At 37.4% G+C, this 17,086-nt stretch overlaps 1 protein-coding gene across 2 annotated transcripts in view; it reads left to right on the top strand.

Annotated features, from left to right (window-relative positions):
- Positions 1-17,086, top strand: part of TBC1D19 (TBC1 domain family member 19) — a 158,748-nt gene that overhangs the window by 33,328 nt on the left and 108,334 nt on the right. The window contains exons 2-4 of one of the 2 annotated variants that reach the window (XM_021679417.1): positions 1,976-2,048; positions 3,010-3,055; positions 9,383-9,458. The exons of the other annotated variant lie outside the window; for it this stretch is intronic. Coding sequence (XP_021535092.1) covers positions 1,976-2,048; positions 3,010-3,055; positions 9,383-9,458 — 195 coding nt within the window. The remainder of the gene's footprint in view (positions 1-1,975; positions 2,049-3,009; positions 3,056-9,382; positions 9,459-17,086) is intronic. 2 annotated transcript variants of the gene reach the window in all.

Here is a 17,086-nt window from a genome sequence, read left to right as displayed (position 1 = left end):
GACTGAGCCACCCAGGCGCCCCTAAAGAAGTTTTTTTGATATGTCTTTAAATCAACAGGTTTTCTCTCCTTCCGTTTGTTTTCCTTACACTTTATGAGCTAAAGAACAGAGCCATTTGACCTTTAGGATATCTCATATCCTGGATTTTTCTGATTGCACCCTCATGGTGCAGCTTAACATGTTCCTCTGTCCTTTGTATGACTTGTAAATTGACAGCTGGACCAGGGGCTTGATCAGACTGAGGTGTCTCCCTTTGGCCATGACTATTGGCAAGTGGAGTGTTCTTTCGTTAAGAAGCACATAATATCTGGTTGTCTTTTGCATTGTTAACAGCTGTTTCTTCTCAGTGCCTAGAATTAGTAATTTATTAGGGGCTGCAAAATGGTGATACTCTAATTATATCACATCTGTTTTAGTTATTAGCTGGAATACTTTTATCAAGAGACATTTCCCCTTATCTATTATTTAGTTACCCTGTGATGCAGTTTCTATAGGAAAGGCAAGATATATGCCTTTTCCTTTATTTACTGGTTTTCAAGGTAATACATTGGCTCTCTGTCATCCTCAATTTTTATTACTCTATCAGTATTTTCTCCTCAGTATGGCCTTGTCTGGAAAGGGAGCGCTGGTTGGTCAGTGTCAAGAATTCATAGGTGCTAGGCTGCCACAGTCTCTTCAGACCTCATCTGCTATCTCTAGTTAGGCAGAACCCCTCCAAGTTTTAGCTCCTGTTCTAAAATTGGCTTTTCATATGTTCCAGTGAAAACAGTGTTGGCTATTTTGGGGGTCCTCCTGTTTTCACATCCATCACATATCCCACTGCTTCCTTCTGCTTTTTCCTGCACAAATGCTAATACCATACAGGTCTGTGGCTGTTGGTTTGTCCCCAGCTGCTTGTATTTTAATTTTGTTATCACCAAGTTTTGTAAATGTTTTCCATGGGATTTTGGTTTTCCTATTCAGTTGCTTGGTCTGTTTTTATGTGGAAATCAGGGAGATTAACAAATAAAACAAAAAACCACCCAAACCAAAAAATAACTCACTACCTCCAATGCCATCTTCCCAGAAAGAGGTGTAATCTTTGAGGGGTTAGAGTGAAAGTAAGAATAACTGAAGTTTCTGACTTAGAAGATCTGGTGCATGGTAATTTCAGTGATGAGGATTAAAAAATAGAAGAGAAGGAACAAAGTATGAGTGGAAGATAAGATCAATTTTTGATTTCTTAGGTTTGAAATGCTTATCATGAGTTGTCCTAAAATTACTGCCTTCTTAAGGAATAGACTTTTAGAACTTGATAGAAAGAGCTAGGTAATGAAAGATCAACACTGAAAATAAAGCCATTATAAATTGGACAAATTATTACTTTTTGTTAAAATTACAGTGTGAAAAACCAGTAGAATAGAAAGCATGCACTTAAAGATGAAGGAGACACTAATAAGTATTTGTGAACTAATAGTTTTATGTGTTTTCCATAAATACGCACAACAAATGAAGGTTTGCATTGAGCAGCAATCTGAAGAGGAAGACACTTTTCAAAGATCTATTTATAAGGGATGCAACTGGCTTTTTGGTCATTAGGTGTAAATGCCTCTGTATATGTTTGATATAATATTAAGAGAATGAATTTATAAAATCTGAGTATTTTTCCTACTAGAAAAATAGATATTAAATATTCATAAGATAAAAATCCTAGATAAAAATTTAAGTATTCATAAGCTGCAAGTTTTTATATTTTGAGTAGACTGCAGTGTACCATCACAGATCCTGTATTTTAAGAGTAGGTGAAAAAGTCTTCTCTCTTATGAGCTATTCTAGATAATTCTAAAGTGCTCTGACTTCAAAAAGGGATTTTTAAAATAGTATGCACATCTGGATACTCCTTTTTAAATTTTTCATTCATATTAAATATCAACCCAAATGACTTACTTTTGACTTCTGTCTTTTCCTTTCGTTTTCTTCTTCTTTCTAAAATTAGGCCTGTCTTCAGAGACCTGAGATTAAACTTGAATCACTAAAAGAAGATATTAAGGAATTCTTTAAAATATCAGGTTTGTAAGTTGCTTTTTTCCTCCTAATTCTTTAAGGCAAAATAAGGGAATACTTTATTTGGAGGGAATATTTTATCCTCAAACTTCCAATTACTCATTAAAAATTGTGGAACAGTGGGTGGATAGGTTTCTATTTGATGAGAGTTAGAACTTTCAGATACTTCAATAAAATGCTGCAAAAATTCAGGAACGCTGTGGGAATCACTGCATTAAATTAATCAGTTTTGAATGCTGTTTACTTCCTGATCAACATACATCCTCAATGTATGAAGAATCTCCCTCACTAAGCACTTCCTCTTTTACTTTTCATTTGTGGTTTCTTTTCCTTCTACACTTTTTTCCCCTTCCTCCTTTCTATCCTTTCAAAGAAAAGAAAAGAAAATGCTAATTTCTTTTAGAGCAAGAAGAGAAGTTCCCTATTCTAACCTTTGCACACAGAAATTGAGATGTTAAGTGGTTTACTTACCCAGAAAAATTCAAGTAGTTAGCAGCCAAGCTCACTGGTCTGATGGTACCTCATAATAATGTTTCTGTCGTTCAGGAGTTTACGGGCTAGTTAGTTGTAACTAATTGCTTATGATTGATCTTTGTCAGGTGCTTGGCTGTTTCTTGCCTTTCCCTTGGCACATTCCTGATAGTACTAGTAGTGCAGTCGCCAGCACTGTTTTGGTATTCACTGAGCAATGGAAGAAGGATTTCTCCCATCCTGAGGAAATGGTACAACAGTTTTACTTAAAAGACAGTGTCATACTGATAATTTTGCTACTCAGTGTTTGCCACTGGACATAGTGAATGTATAGGAAATAATTCCTTAATAACACTTACACAGCAATTGGCGATTGATAAAGTTCTTTCACAAATGAATATGATGTTAGAGTTTTAGTGAGATAAATTTAATTATAATGTATGCTTATTTTTAAAACTAACACGTTCATATATTTTATTCTTTTTTAAAAAATAGGTTGGGAGAAGAAACTTCAGAATGCTGTTTATAGTGAACTGAGTGTGTGAGTTTTTCCTACCTATTTTGAGATACTGTTATGTTTAGCTGTATTTACTTTGTAAGTAATGAATATAGTATTGCTGTGTACACTCATTATATTGTTATTTTTCATTAGTATTTATATAACATTTCACGTAAGCTAATACATTTAAAACTTACAGTCCTGCCTGAGAATGAATAATGAATAGGTGGGGTTTTTACCACCAAAATTTTTATATTAACAATTCATTTATCCAGTGCAGGTTAGGGAAATAAGTTACTATTTCAGATAACTGAAGCTTATCAACTTCTTTTTATAGTTGCCATTTTGGATATTACCCTTTTTCTGTCTTTATAAAGCAACCATTCTAAATATAATTACTTTTTTTTTTTTGCAAAATTGGTGTCATTAGTAAGAAAATCAGTGTTTTTGTTAATCTGGACTTGCCCTCAGAGTCTGTTGAGGTGTATAAAACTATTTGTCATTATAAAGAATAAAGATGTAGAGTTAGCTTTTATAGTTTATTCAATATTCCATTATTCATCAGTTATTTATTGAGCCCCTACCATGTGCTAGCACTATGCTAGGCACTGGGAATATAGTATAGAACAAGAAATCAATTCCTACCCTCATGGAGTTTATAGTCTAATGGAGTTCCTATGTCTTTTTTTTTTTTTTTTTTAACTGCTATCAGTGTGCCTGTGTCTCTAGCATTCTCTAGATTCTAACACTTCTGCTCCTAACTTGTCCCTTCTAATCTGCTGTTAACTGAGAAACAAGATAATCTAGTTTATCAGAACTGTTTCTAAAATAGAGACGCAGATGAAGGCCTGTGGACCTGTGCTTGGACACACATTTTAAAAATTAGTATTTACTTCTTTGCTTGTCCCCATTTTCCCAGTTGATTTATAAATTCTTAAATAATACCATATTTAAGTGCTATTGAAGTTGACTGTGACCATATCCCTGTGACCATATTCCTGGTACTAGTCACCAAGGAATAGATGTTTATCATGATAAGTAAGGTTTTAAATGTACAATATGTATAGAGATGCCACAGGTTGCTTAAACTAATATGAACATGGTGATTTTTCTCTTTGCCTGTTATACAGTACTGGTGGAATAAAAGCATCTGGTTGTGTGTAATTACAAACAGTGGCTTCTCATCTGAGGAGATTTTACTGGTGATTGCTATTTTTGTAGTCTAATCCATTCCTGAAAATTGTTCAATGAGTGAACAGTGAGTGCCTTTTTACTTGATGGCAGGGACAGTATTTCATTCATTGTCTTATTTTCAGTATCCTAACAATAGACATTAAATAAATATTTTTGAATAACTTGTTGGGATTTTTGAAGGAGTAAATAATACTACTTTTTTTACTCATTTGGGTTTTGAAGAAATTGAGAAATAAGATAAAACATAAAGGCAAGTGGGTGATCAAAATTATACTTCGATTACTGATAAAGACTAGATAAGAGGACACAGCTTAGTGCAAGAGCAAAATGAGTCCTTTAACTGAACTCCAGAACTAAATAGACTTAACCTTCCAATTAAATAACATTGGTGAGCATGTTCAGTTTATTACTCCAAAATTTAAAAGTTGGATAAGGCACTAAACCTCTTCTGTGGTGTAGCAAGTAAAGCCCTGGAGGGAGGCCAAGAATGTGATGGTAATGGAGCTCTTTTCACAGAGAGGGACACATCCAGGGTGGAGAAGAAGTGTTTCCCCTAACATAAATCAGAAGAATAAAGGGGACTGAGTATACTGTGTTGCATTTTTCATTGGCAGAAACCATTAGATGGACAAGTAGAGAGCGCAAAAAGTAAAGTTGAAGAATTCACTAGGTTAAATAGAGTAGAAAAAATATGTTCTTACCTAATAAAGGTGTAGATACATGAGCTGTACAGATGATACCTGAAAACTGTTCACTTCATTTTAGTAAACATGTCAAAAGATTTTTGTCCAATTCTTGTTTAAAAGAGAGAGAAAAATTTTTGTATTCTGTTATTTACCTGAAACGTTAATTGTAGCCTAGGTTAGTTCTTCCCACTTAAAATTGACTACTTAATTGGGGTGCCTGGGTGGCTCAGTCCGTTAAACGACCGACTCTTGGTTTCGCCTCAGGTCATGATCTTGGGGTCATGGGATCAAGCTTATTTAATTATTGTTGTGTTAATATTTAATAGGCAATTTACATAATCAAATGAGCCTTTTATGTAAGCACTGTGCTAAGCACTTTAAATACATTACCTTATGGAATGTAATCTTCACAACTCTATGATTGTGGAATTTATTATTATAACCATTTTGCAGAAGAGAAAACTGAGGCTCAAACTACTTAAATAGTTTACTGAAGATCATATGGCTAGTAAATGGTAGTGAATGGGTCTTGACCTCCAGCTGTTTGATATTACATCTCACATAGTGTTTATCTTATCTCTCGCCTGGATTAAAAGTGTTATGAAACAAGAATTATATTTTATATTTCTTTTAGTACCTTCAAATAAATGGTATTGAGTCAGCAGATAGGTAGTTATTGGGCCACCAACCAATGCTAACACACAATAAATATTTGTTGAATTGAGTATACCCTGTAGATATTAATCCTAAACTTACTAAAAAGATTTAATTAAGACAGTCTTTAAATGGAACATGCACCTTTTTTTCTGTCTTAGTTGTACTTTGTGTAGAACAGTTGATAAAGAATTAGGTTACCTGTTATTATCCTTTAAGGAATATAAATAAACCTTTTTAAAGTCTTTCAATATAGGTATATATTATAAAAACATATACCATAGTCTACTGTTATAGTAGATAGATGCAAATATCTGCCATACTTTAGAGAGGTGTGAATGTTGAACAGTAGCAGACCAAAAATGGAAAGATTTTAGATAATGGGTACCTTTCACTAGACCACAAGATATGGTTAAGTCTTTATAGACATTCATGGCATTTGCTGGAAGAGTGTCAGGCAGTAGACCAGAGTACTTCCAAAATACTAATCACATAGTTCTTCATTGCCTTCTTTTGAATGTTACTTTAAATGTACTTGCTATGTGTTATGCACTGAGCTAGGAATTGAGGATGATGAACAAGCTGCATAGTCTTTGCTTTCACGGAGCATATATCTCAGTGGAGCACACACAGTTTAAGGAGGCAATTATAGTACAGTACAAGTACTATGATGAGGAAGTACGCAGAACACATAGGGCAGGCAATTAACTCACGTTGGGGATATCATGATGGCTTACCAAAGGAAACAATATTCAGATTCAGATAAAAAAGCTAAGGTAGTGTTAATCTGGGGAAGGAGTAGAGAAGAAAAGTGCTTTAGGAAGAAGGGAGCAACAAGCTTAGAGATTTAGAAGTGGAAAAGTGTGACACATTGGAGGAGCGAAGTTGTATGGCTGAGTGGTATGGGGAAAGGGACATGGTGAAGGATGATCCCAGATATGTAGGTGGGGATGTGCTTCTTCCTCAAGGCTTGCTATCTATCTATCAGATTTATTTATTTATTTGAGAGAGAGAACATGTGGGCGCTGCGCTGGGAGAGGGGCAGAAGGAGAGAATTTTTCAAGCAGACTCCATGCCAGGTGCAGACTTGGGACTTGATCCCACGACTCATGAGATCATGACCTGAGCTGAAACCAAGAGTGAGCTGCTTAACCGACTGAGCCATCCAGGCGCCCCTCTAAACTTTCTTAGACGGGATCCTAAGAGCATTTGGGTGTCATTTGAGAATTTTAAGCAGAGTAGTGACATGATCGTATTTGCATATTATATTCATGCAGCAATGTACTGGTTATCTAGTATGTGCCGTGCATTATGCTAGACACTGGAAATGGAATTACTGGTGAATAAGGAAGACATTGCTCTTGGCTAAATAGCCAGACAAATTGGCAAGGAGGTTGAAAATAGTATGGAAGGAGGGGAGACTGCTTAAGAACCTGTCAGATGAATACAGGCAAGAGATGTTGGTTGTCTGTCAGTGGGTGGAAAAAAGATGAGAAGTATTTCCAGGGACTTAAGGCACAGGAAGAGGCAGGAATCAAGAGTGATGCACAGGTTTCTTCAACCCTCATCTCTTCATATAAAAACATGAGCTCCACAAGGACAGAATTTTAGCCTATTTTGTTTACTGATATTTCTATTACCTTAAACACTTAGTAGATTCTTACTAAATATTTCTGAATGAATAAAAATCTAACTTGATTTGGCTTCACATTAATGATTTTTGGGTTGCTACCTCTTCTTACCTATTTATGGATAAACTTCTTTGTGCACTAAATAACTTAAGATTATCAGTAAGTTCTCTCAAGTTTCAATCCTAAATTTCTAGGTTTTATTAAATTTAGAAATAATTATCATTAAAATTAAAGGATTTTGAAAAATATTTAATTCTAAAGTATGGGTCCCTTACAAATGATATAATGAACAGTATGAAATAGATGATTTTTAAACTATCTTGCATATATGAAGAAATATTGAGGTATATATATCATTATTTTTTCATTTGTGAGTGGGGAAAGATGATTTATTTAGGTACATGGAGTACAGATTTTAGTGGAAAAAACAATTAGCTAGAAATAATTAGTGAAACTGTTTTAGAGATTGGGTTGAACAGGTTGCTTTTTCTATTCCAGAAATGTTTCCTTTGGACAGTTGAGCATTTTACTCTTAGGTCCTGGGGTAGGTATAATTAAGCTTGGTATATCATAAACACTTTACATGTTGGTGTCCCACTTTGTATGAGGCATTTCTTGAAAATTCACTGTGTGGGGGGCTCCTGGGTGGCTCAGTTGTTAAGTGTCTGCCTTTGGCTCAGGTCATGATCCCAGGGTCCTGGGATTGAGCCCCGCATTGGTCTCCCTGCTCAGCGGGAAGCCTGCTTCTCTCTCTCCCACTCTCCCTGCTTGTGTTCCCTCTCTCGCTGTCTCTCTCTGTCAAATAAATTAAAAAAATAAATAAAATTTAAAAAAAAGAAAGGAAATTCACTGTGTGGTTCTTGAGTATTAGAACATGGTTGCTTTGCTGTAGGCACAAGTGTTATGACTAATTTCAGTAGGAGTTATTTGTTCTTGTGAAAGAGACTGGAATCTCTAAGTAAATGTTGAACTGTTATGTTTTCCTTTTGTGCTTTCTGTGATTTCATGTCACTGTGTCTCAATCATTATATTCCAACCATTCTGGCTTTTTCTGATTTTTAAACATTCCAAATGTTCCTAACTCAGGGTCTTGTGCTTGCTGCCCCTCTGCCTAAAATATTCTTTCCCTAGGTCTTTGTATGGTCAGCTCCTTCTCACTTACGTCTTAGTTCAAGTATTAGCTCCCCTAGATACCTACCCTTGCACATCACTTCTATCTCATTACCCCACTTTCATTTTCTCATAGCATGTATTACTATCTGATATTGTTCTATTAATTTGTTTCTTTTTGTAATTATTGACTGTCTTTCTTCACTAGAATGTTAGGTATATGAGAACAGGGGGTGTCGTCTCAATTACCACCATATACTTAGTACCTAGACGGCTCAAATATTTGTTGAATAAATAAATGTTTTCTTAATAAAAACAATACATTTTGAATATGAATGTAAAGTTACCTAGAAAACAAGACATTAACATTTTTTAATTTTTATTAAATTTGTGTATTATATATTAAAACATAGCTCTTTTAAAGATTGTATTTATATTATCATTTCAACTATGTAAAAAATATGTAATCATATGGAAAAGGAAATTGGGAGAAATGAAAACAGTTGATATGTTAACGAGTTCATGGATTTTTTCAACCTTAAAAAATTCCTCTAAATGTTACAATATTTATATGCTAAAAATAACAGTTCTGACAGTTTTTACATGAGCATTTACAAAGCTAAGTAATTTTAAAATTACTTCAGATTATGAATTCAGATTATTGTGCAGTTCAACTTTTAACAAGTAAATTGCTAATCTAAAACTACAGTATTGGGCGCCTGGGTGGCTCAGTTGGTTAAGCGACTGCCTTCGGCTCAGGTCATGATCCTGGAGTCCCAGGATCGAGTCCCGCATCGGGCTCCCTGCTCAGCAGGGCGTCTGCTTCTCCCTCTGACCCTCCCCCCTCTCATGCTCTCTCTATCTCATTCTCTCTCAAATGAATAAATAAAATCTTTAAAAAAAATAAAACTACAGTATTAGTAGGATAAGAAAGCTTTATCATGTTGTTGTACCTTCTATAAACACACAAAATTGCTAACAGATATTCTATTTCATTTATGACATGGACCACAGAGGTAAGTAATTTCTAACAAAGAGAATTAATTAGTTATCAAGATAATGCACAATATTTAGCTGCCTCTTTTTATCCCTAGGTTTCCTTTACCTAGTCATCCTGCTGCACCCCCTGAACATCTGAAAGAACCTTTGGTTTACATGAGGAAAGCACAGGTTGGCTGTTGTTCATTTTTAATTTTATTTTTCCATGCTAAGTTATATAATACAGAACGAAAGATCCTAATTGGCATCAGGAGTATATATTATTCATTATATGGAAGCCTGGGTAAGAACCACTCCAGCGATGTGAATAGTATTTGCATGCTCTTCCTTTCTACTTTTAGCAACCAAGGAGCACACCTACTTAACTACAGTAATCCTGAAAATGTTGAGTAGAAGTTAGAAAAAATCATGTACCGTACTGGCCTGAAATTTTAAATGTGATAAAAGTATTATGTGACCGCTTATTCCTCATGCTCTATGATAGTAAAAGAATGAAATGGGAATGAACTGACTCACTCTTCCCTTAAAATATTGGCTTTTGAAGCCGGTGATACTGATACTGTATTTGAAATAGGTTTGTTCTCACAGCAGGCTGCTATATACTAACTGTATTCTTCTGTCACAGAACTCAAATGAACCTGCTATCTAAAATGGGCTGAAACAACTAAAATTCACTTTTAAAAAAGAAATGATTTTATTTTCTTTTTTTTTAAGATTTTTAATTTTATTTATTTGAGAGAGAGAGCACAGGAGGGGGTACGGTCAGAGGGAGAAGCAGACTCCCCGCTGAGCAGGGAGCCTGATGCGGGGCTCGATCCCAGGACTCCGGGATCATGACCTGAGCCGAAGGCAGTTGCTTAACTGACTGAGCCACCCAGGCGCCCCAAAAAGAATGACTTTAAACAGAAAAACTGTAAAGAACTGTTAAAATAGAAACTTAGGCCCTGTCACATGCCCCTGACCTCTGGACTGTTCACCTCAGTGTGGCCTGGCGCACCTCTGCAAGCCTTCCTTGCGGTACTGAGTGTGACTCTCTGCCGCTGCCAAGGGGTTTAATGGGCACCACACAGTCGATCTTTCTCAACCATAGTCTCAGAGATTATCATGAGAAATTTCAAATATACCCCAAAGAACTCTCGTAAACCCATCACCCAGCTTCACTTATCATAGTGGTTCGTTCTGCTCCTGAGAAAGAATCTGCTGCTTTGAGTTACCACAATCCAAGCAGTGGGTGTGGGGCAGCTTTTTTATTTTTCAACTTTTCTTTTTTTTTTTTTTTAAAGATTTTATTTATTTATTTGAGAGAGAGAGTGAGAGAGAGAAAGAGCACAAGAGGGGGGAGCGGGAGAGGGAGAAGCAGACTCCCTGCTGAGCAGGTAGCCCGATGCGGGACTCCAGGATCATGACCTGAGCCGAAGGCAGTCGCTTAACCAACTGAGCCACCCAGGCGCCCTTTCAACTTTTATTTTCATTTAAAAAGCTCTCAAAATCAGATGGTGAAAGGAAGCAATATAAACAAAAAACATGGAGATATTTGAGGAAATATGTAATATGTTCGTATCTCTGGGTGGTACCTTTAGGTCTAACAATCAGACAGTATTATTGATATGTCATAAAGCAAAATCATTAAATGATACATGTGTGAAAAAATTGTTCGATCTTTTGTTGTAAAGATATAAACTCAAAAAAGTAAAAAGATTGGGTCTGAATATTTTTTTGGTGAAATTTGAAAATTTCCAAAGGGTTTGGAGAAAGTATCAGTTTTAGCATATTAGGTATAGGAAAGAAGATAATAAAGTTATTTTCCTATCATGATGGAAAAGAAGAGGTAAAAAGGTAAATCATAGGTCCATTCTTCAAGCCTGCTGCTAGTTGCTGAGAACACATAGGAAAGGTAAGTGTGTGTATCGTGTACAGATATATGCCACTCCTCTCTCTTCTTCCCAGACTTGCCCATTCACTCAGGGCCTGGTGCAGTACAGCCCATGGGCCAGATCTGCCCTGCCACCTGCTTTGGTACAGCAGGCAAGCTCAGAATATTTTTTTTACATTTTCAACTGGCAGAAAAGCCAAAAGAATAGTAATATCTGTGACCCATGAAGATTATAAGAATTGGGGCGCCTGGGTGGCTCAGTTGGTTAAGCGACTGCCTTCGGCTCAGGTCATGATCCTGGAGTCCCGCGATGGAGTCCCGCATCGGGCTCCCTGCTCAGCGGGGAGTCTGCTTCTCCCTCTGACCCTCCCCCCTCTCCTGCTCTCTCTCTCTCATTCTCTCTCTCAGATAAATAAATAAAATCTTAAAAAAAAAAAAAAGAAAAGTATAAGAATTAATAAAACACCTTTTATTGGAAAATAGTCTCGTTCATTTATTTACATATTGTCAGTGGGTGCTTTTGCACTGCAGTGTCAGAGCTTAGTAGCTGCATAGAGACCCTATGACCCGCAAAGTCTAAAATATTTGCCGTTTGTCTTTTCACAGGAAGCTTGTCAATCCCTGCACCACATTATTCATTCTTTAAGAGGAGGGACTGTGTTTTTTTATCCTCGGCATCCAGCACAGTGCTTAGCCCATGGAACACGATTTGTTGAAATGATTCTTTAACTGTGGTCACACTAAATACCTCCTCTACCAGTTAGTGTCTGCCTGTCTTCTTTTATTTGTTCTCCCTGAGTCATCTAGTTCTTAAGCTCCCTGTTGTATTGGGCAGTTTGCTCACTTTGTAGTCCGGATGGCATAACTCCCATTCCAGCAGTGTGCTCCCTGGCACCTCATCGTCTCTTGCCCCATTAGACTTCTGTTCTGTCTGCCATTCCAGTCCTCAGCCTAAGCCTACCTCTGTCATCTATTTTCTTCTCCCAGAATGTGATTACTTAGGAAAGTCACATGAATTCTATGTTTACCCTCAGTTTAGTCTAAATCCATTTATTTGTCTTTCAGTGGATTCATTTTACTGCCTGTCAATCCTTTTATTATTATTCATCATGCGTTATCTGCTTTCCAGTTAGGTTTTCCCAGTTTTTCACACTTGTGTAGCCCCTAATTCTACCTCTCTCTCATTTTAAACATTTAAATATTTTTAACATTCGCCACTTAGTTTATTAAGAACATTCAGGTCCTCTCATTCAGGTTTCCACAGCTTCCCTCTTCTTTGCCGCCTCATCTTTTTTGCCTCTAATCCTCTATAATCAACTATCTACTGTACATTTCTTCTGTGACGTCAAACTCAACATGTCAAAAACTGAGTTTATTATGTTATTCCTAAAATGAGCGTCTCCTCCTGACCTTCCTATTTCTATTAATTCATCATTACTATAGTAATTTAGACTTGAAATATCTTTGATCTCTGTTTTCCATGTCCAAATAGTCATTAAGTTCTATAAGTTATTTCTTCCCATAGTCTTATAGCCTTTTTGTCCTTTTTTATTATCAAGGCCATTACCATGGTGATCACAGCGATGATGAGGAGGACGACTGCCTTTTATTGAGTGCTAACTTTGTTTCAGACATTAATTCACATCCTGATTTTCAACTTGTTTCCCTCCCCATCGTCATACGTACTCTTATTACAATTAACTTTAGCTACAAGTGGGTGAAACCTTATAACGTATCTCACTGCCTTCTCCCGTCTTCAGTGACTACGAATGCCTAACAAGTTCCTTTTCCAAAGTGCAACATTTAAGGATTTTTACTGTTTGTCCCTAGCTTCCCCTTCTACTTTATCAATCTCTGCTCTCATAACTGTCCTATGTCCCCTTCCAAGTGAATCGTTTTGCCTTTCCCTCTTGCATCTTTTAACGCTTTTCTTATTTTGTTTTCTTGTCCCGGAAAGCTCTTTCTGCCTGCTTAGCATTATGAAAATCCATCTATTTTGTGAGGGTCAGCTCAGATGACATCTCTTCTCTGTGACGGTTACCATCCCTGTTGAAAAGGATCTCTCCCTCTTTTGGACTCTTGTAGCACACTGTCATTTTATGGTTCTTATCACAAATTGCAGTCTGTTATAGCAATTTCTGTGTACATCTTTTTCACTTTTGTTATAAGCCTCTTGAAAGCAGTAACAATTTAAAAACATTTTTTTATACCCATTACATCTAACATGCTGACCTTTATGTAGCACGAACTTAGGAAGTTTATGTCAAATTGATAATAAAGGTGCTTGCCATCTCTTCTACCGATTATTGTGATATTCATTTAAAAGATCTTTACTGAATGCCTGCTAAAAGACTCTCTACTATGTGCTATGAAGATTCAGAAATAAATTAGATATGGGGCGCCTGGGTGGCACAGTCAGTTAAGCATCTGACTCTTGGTTTCAGTTCAGGTCATGATCTCAGGGTTGTGAGATCAAGCCCCCTGTTGGGCTCCGTGCTCAGCATGGAGTCTGTTTGGGTTTCTCTCTCCACCTCCCTCTGCCCCTTCCCCCAGCTCACTGTCCCTCTCTCTCTCTCTCAAATAAATAAATAAATAAATCTTAAAAGAAAGAAAAAATTAGATAAAGATTCTGCCTATGGGTAACTCATGGGTTAATCATTGAAAGAAGACATGGGCATAAATAGTTGTAGTGTAAGGTAGAGAGTGCTATGTGCTATGGGTGAGGTGGCCAAAACATTCTGTAGGAGCACTAGGAAGGACTTGGGCATAGGCGGTTCCTTATTAAGTTGTTCTTTGCTCTTTACAATCAGAAAGAACTTAAAAAAAAAATCCAGTTAGTATTTCCTTCCCCTTTTATTAAGTAAAACAGGTTGGCAGAAAATATTTTGGAACTGGAGCCTGGAAAATTTTGATTTTTTTTTTCCTATTAAAGTTGCATGAGTTATTTGAACTTCCCTTAGATCTTGATTGTGTCTTCAGAGTTGGGATGTAAATCAGCTCTCTGCAGTTTTTGGCAAGCTAGATTGGTGTTCAGTTTTCTGGACTGATGTGGGAAAGAGGTTTCTTATACTGCATCAGCATTTCCCAAAGTGTTTTCCACTGAATACTAGCCCTGAGAGATGCTCCACAAAAAAGGGTGCCGTGGACAAATAAGTTTGGAAATTGAGGCCCACACTGCCTTCCTCTTGGTCAATCACAGTTTATTTATTTATTTATTTAAAAATTCGTGTTTTTGGGATGCCTGGGTGGCTCAGTCGGTTAAGCGTCTGCCTTCGGCTCAGGTCATGATCCCAGGGTCCTGGGATCGAGTCCCGCATCGGGCTCCCTGCTCCGCGGGGAGCCTTCTTCTCCCTCTGCCTCTGTCTCTCTCTCTGTCTCTCATGAATAAATAAATAAAATCTTTAAAAAAAAAAATTCGTGTTTTTTTCATTGAATTTATTTTTTGTTGAAGTATAGTTGACACACAAGGTTACATTAGTTTCAGGGTTTCAGGTGTTCAGCATAGTTTCGGGTGTACCACATAGTGATTTCATGACTCTATGCATTATGTTCACCAGAAGTGTGTTTTCCATCTGTCATCATACAATGCTGTTACAGTACCATTGACTATATTCCCTGTGCTGTACCTTTCACTCCTAGAAGCACAATTTATTTTATGATTTTTTAATGGACTTAATTTTTTACAAAGGTTTTAGATTTACTGAAGAATTAAGAAGATATTATAGAGTTCTCATAGATTCCACACCTAGTCTCCCCTATTATTAACATCTTAAGTTACTGTGGTAATTTGTTACAGTTAGTGAACCAATATTAATATGTTATTATTAGCTAAAGTTCATACTTTATTTGGATTTCCTTAGTTTTAACCTAATGTCCTTTTTCTGTTCCAGGATCCCATCCAGGAAACCACATTACATTTGGTTGTCATGTCTCCTTAGGCTCCTCTTGGCTATGAAAGTTTCTCAGACTTTCCTTGTTTTTGATGACCTTGACAATTTTGAGAAGTACTGGTCAGGTATTTTGTAGAATATCCCTCTGTTGGAATTTGATGTTTTTCTCATGATTAGACTTGAGGGGGCTGGTTCTTGGAGGAAGACCACAGATAGAAAGTGCTATTTATGGTCCTCACATCATGTCAGGGTATATACTGTCAACATGGTTGGCACTGTTGATGTTGACCTGGCTCGCCTGGCTTGGGTAGTGTATGTGAGGTTGCTCCACTGCAACGTCACTCTCTGCCCCCCACCCCCTTGTATATACTGTTCTCCTTGGAAGGAAGTCACTGTTTATGGTTCACACGTAAGGTGAGACAGTTATGCTCCCCCTCCTTGAGGTGGGAGTCTCTACAGAAATTATTTGGAGTGTTTCTGCATGGAAGAGTTGCCTCCCTCCCCCCAGTTATTATATCACTGTGGACTCATGGATGTTTATTTTATACTTTGGGTTTTAGTTCAGTACTCCTTAGTTTTGTTGCACACAATTTGTTTTAGGCTCTGAGATGTTCTGCAGTAAAGAAACTGTTTAATTTTATTTAATCCAGTGTTGTTCAAACTTATGTGACCGTGAAACCCTATTTCCATGTAAAACAATTCGAGAACTACTTTGCTACACCTTTTAGAGAAAGCAGTATTTGAAGAAACTGATATATGGTGTGTGATTAAATATATGAATTTTCTTGTGAAATAGTACTTGTAAGCACATAGCGCTCTAATTATGTGCCAGGTACCATTCTAGTGCTTTACAAGTGTTTACTCATTTAACATTCATGAGAACCCTGTGAGGTGTGTTACTCTTAGGATCTTAGATAGGTCCAGTTTCACAAAACCAGTAGGTGGAAGAGTTGGGATTTCAACCTGGACAGTCTGGCTCTAGAATCTGTACTACCAGATGATATTTAGCCTGTTTCTCTATCCACTCCCGAAATGCTCAAATTCAAGGTATGCTATGTGGTGGAATTTGCTCAGTTCTCCGTCAATCCAGTAACCTAAATAAAAATGAAAATTTTGTTAGTTTTATGTGACTTCAATTCCCATCCTCTTCCTAATTGATCTTTCTGCCTTCTGTTTAGTCACTCCATTTCTTTTTTTTTTTTTAAATTTTATTTATTTATTTGTCAGAGAGCGAGCAAGAGCGAGAGAGAGCGAGCAAGAACGAGAGAGAGCGAGCATAAGCAGGGGGAGCGGCAGGCAGAGGGAGAAGCAGGCTCCCCCTGAGCAGGGAGCCCGACGCGGGACTTGATCCCAGGACTCCGGGATCATGACCTGAGTCCAAGGCAGGTGCTTAACTGACTGCGCCACCCAGGCGTCCCTAGTCAGTCCATTTCTTAAAACTTCCCAGACTTTTAGGGGGTTCATGGGTGGTTCAGTTGGGTTAAGCATCGGACTCTTGTTTTGGCTTAGGTCATGATTTCATGGTGTGATATCGAGCCCTGCGTGGGGCTCCGTGCTTGGCGGGGAATCTGCTTGAGATTCTCTCCCTCCCCCTCCCTCCCCTTCTGCTGCTCCTCCTGCTCAAGCTCAGGTGCAGGTGTGCTCTCTCTCTCTCTCAAATAAGTAAATAAAATTTTTTTAAAAAACCCAAAACTTCCCAGACTTTTAGGGTACAATTGCAACTTCTTATTTTTGCTTACAAAACTATAAATGATCTTGCTCCTTTTTACCAGTCAGGTCCTATCTCTTGTGTCCTCACACTGTTCCTCCCCATCCTGCCACTCCCCTGCCCACTTCCACACACATCTGCCTTCTCTATCTAATTATGCTTGACTTCCTTCAGTTGTTCCAGCAGGAGAACTGTTGCTCATGCCATTGCTTCTACCCAAAACTGCCTCCCCACAAATCCCACCTATTCTGGCTAACTTCTGCACATTCTCAGGTGTCAGGTTACATGATGGTTTCTGACCTTGAGATCTCAGATTCTCAGGTACTTT

The sequence above is a fragment of the Neomonachus schauinslandi genome, chromosome 2 (genome assembly GCF_002201575.2).
Source record: "Neomonachus schauinslandi chromosome 2, ASM220157v2, whole genome shotgun sequence".
NCBI classification, from domain to species: domain Eukaryota; kingdom Metazoa; phylum Chordata; class Mammalia; order Carnivora; family Phocidae; genus Neomonachus; species Neomonachus schauinslandi.
This window is presented reverse-complemented; position numbering and strand designations above follow the sequence as displayed.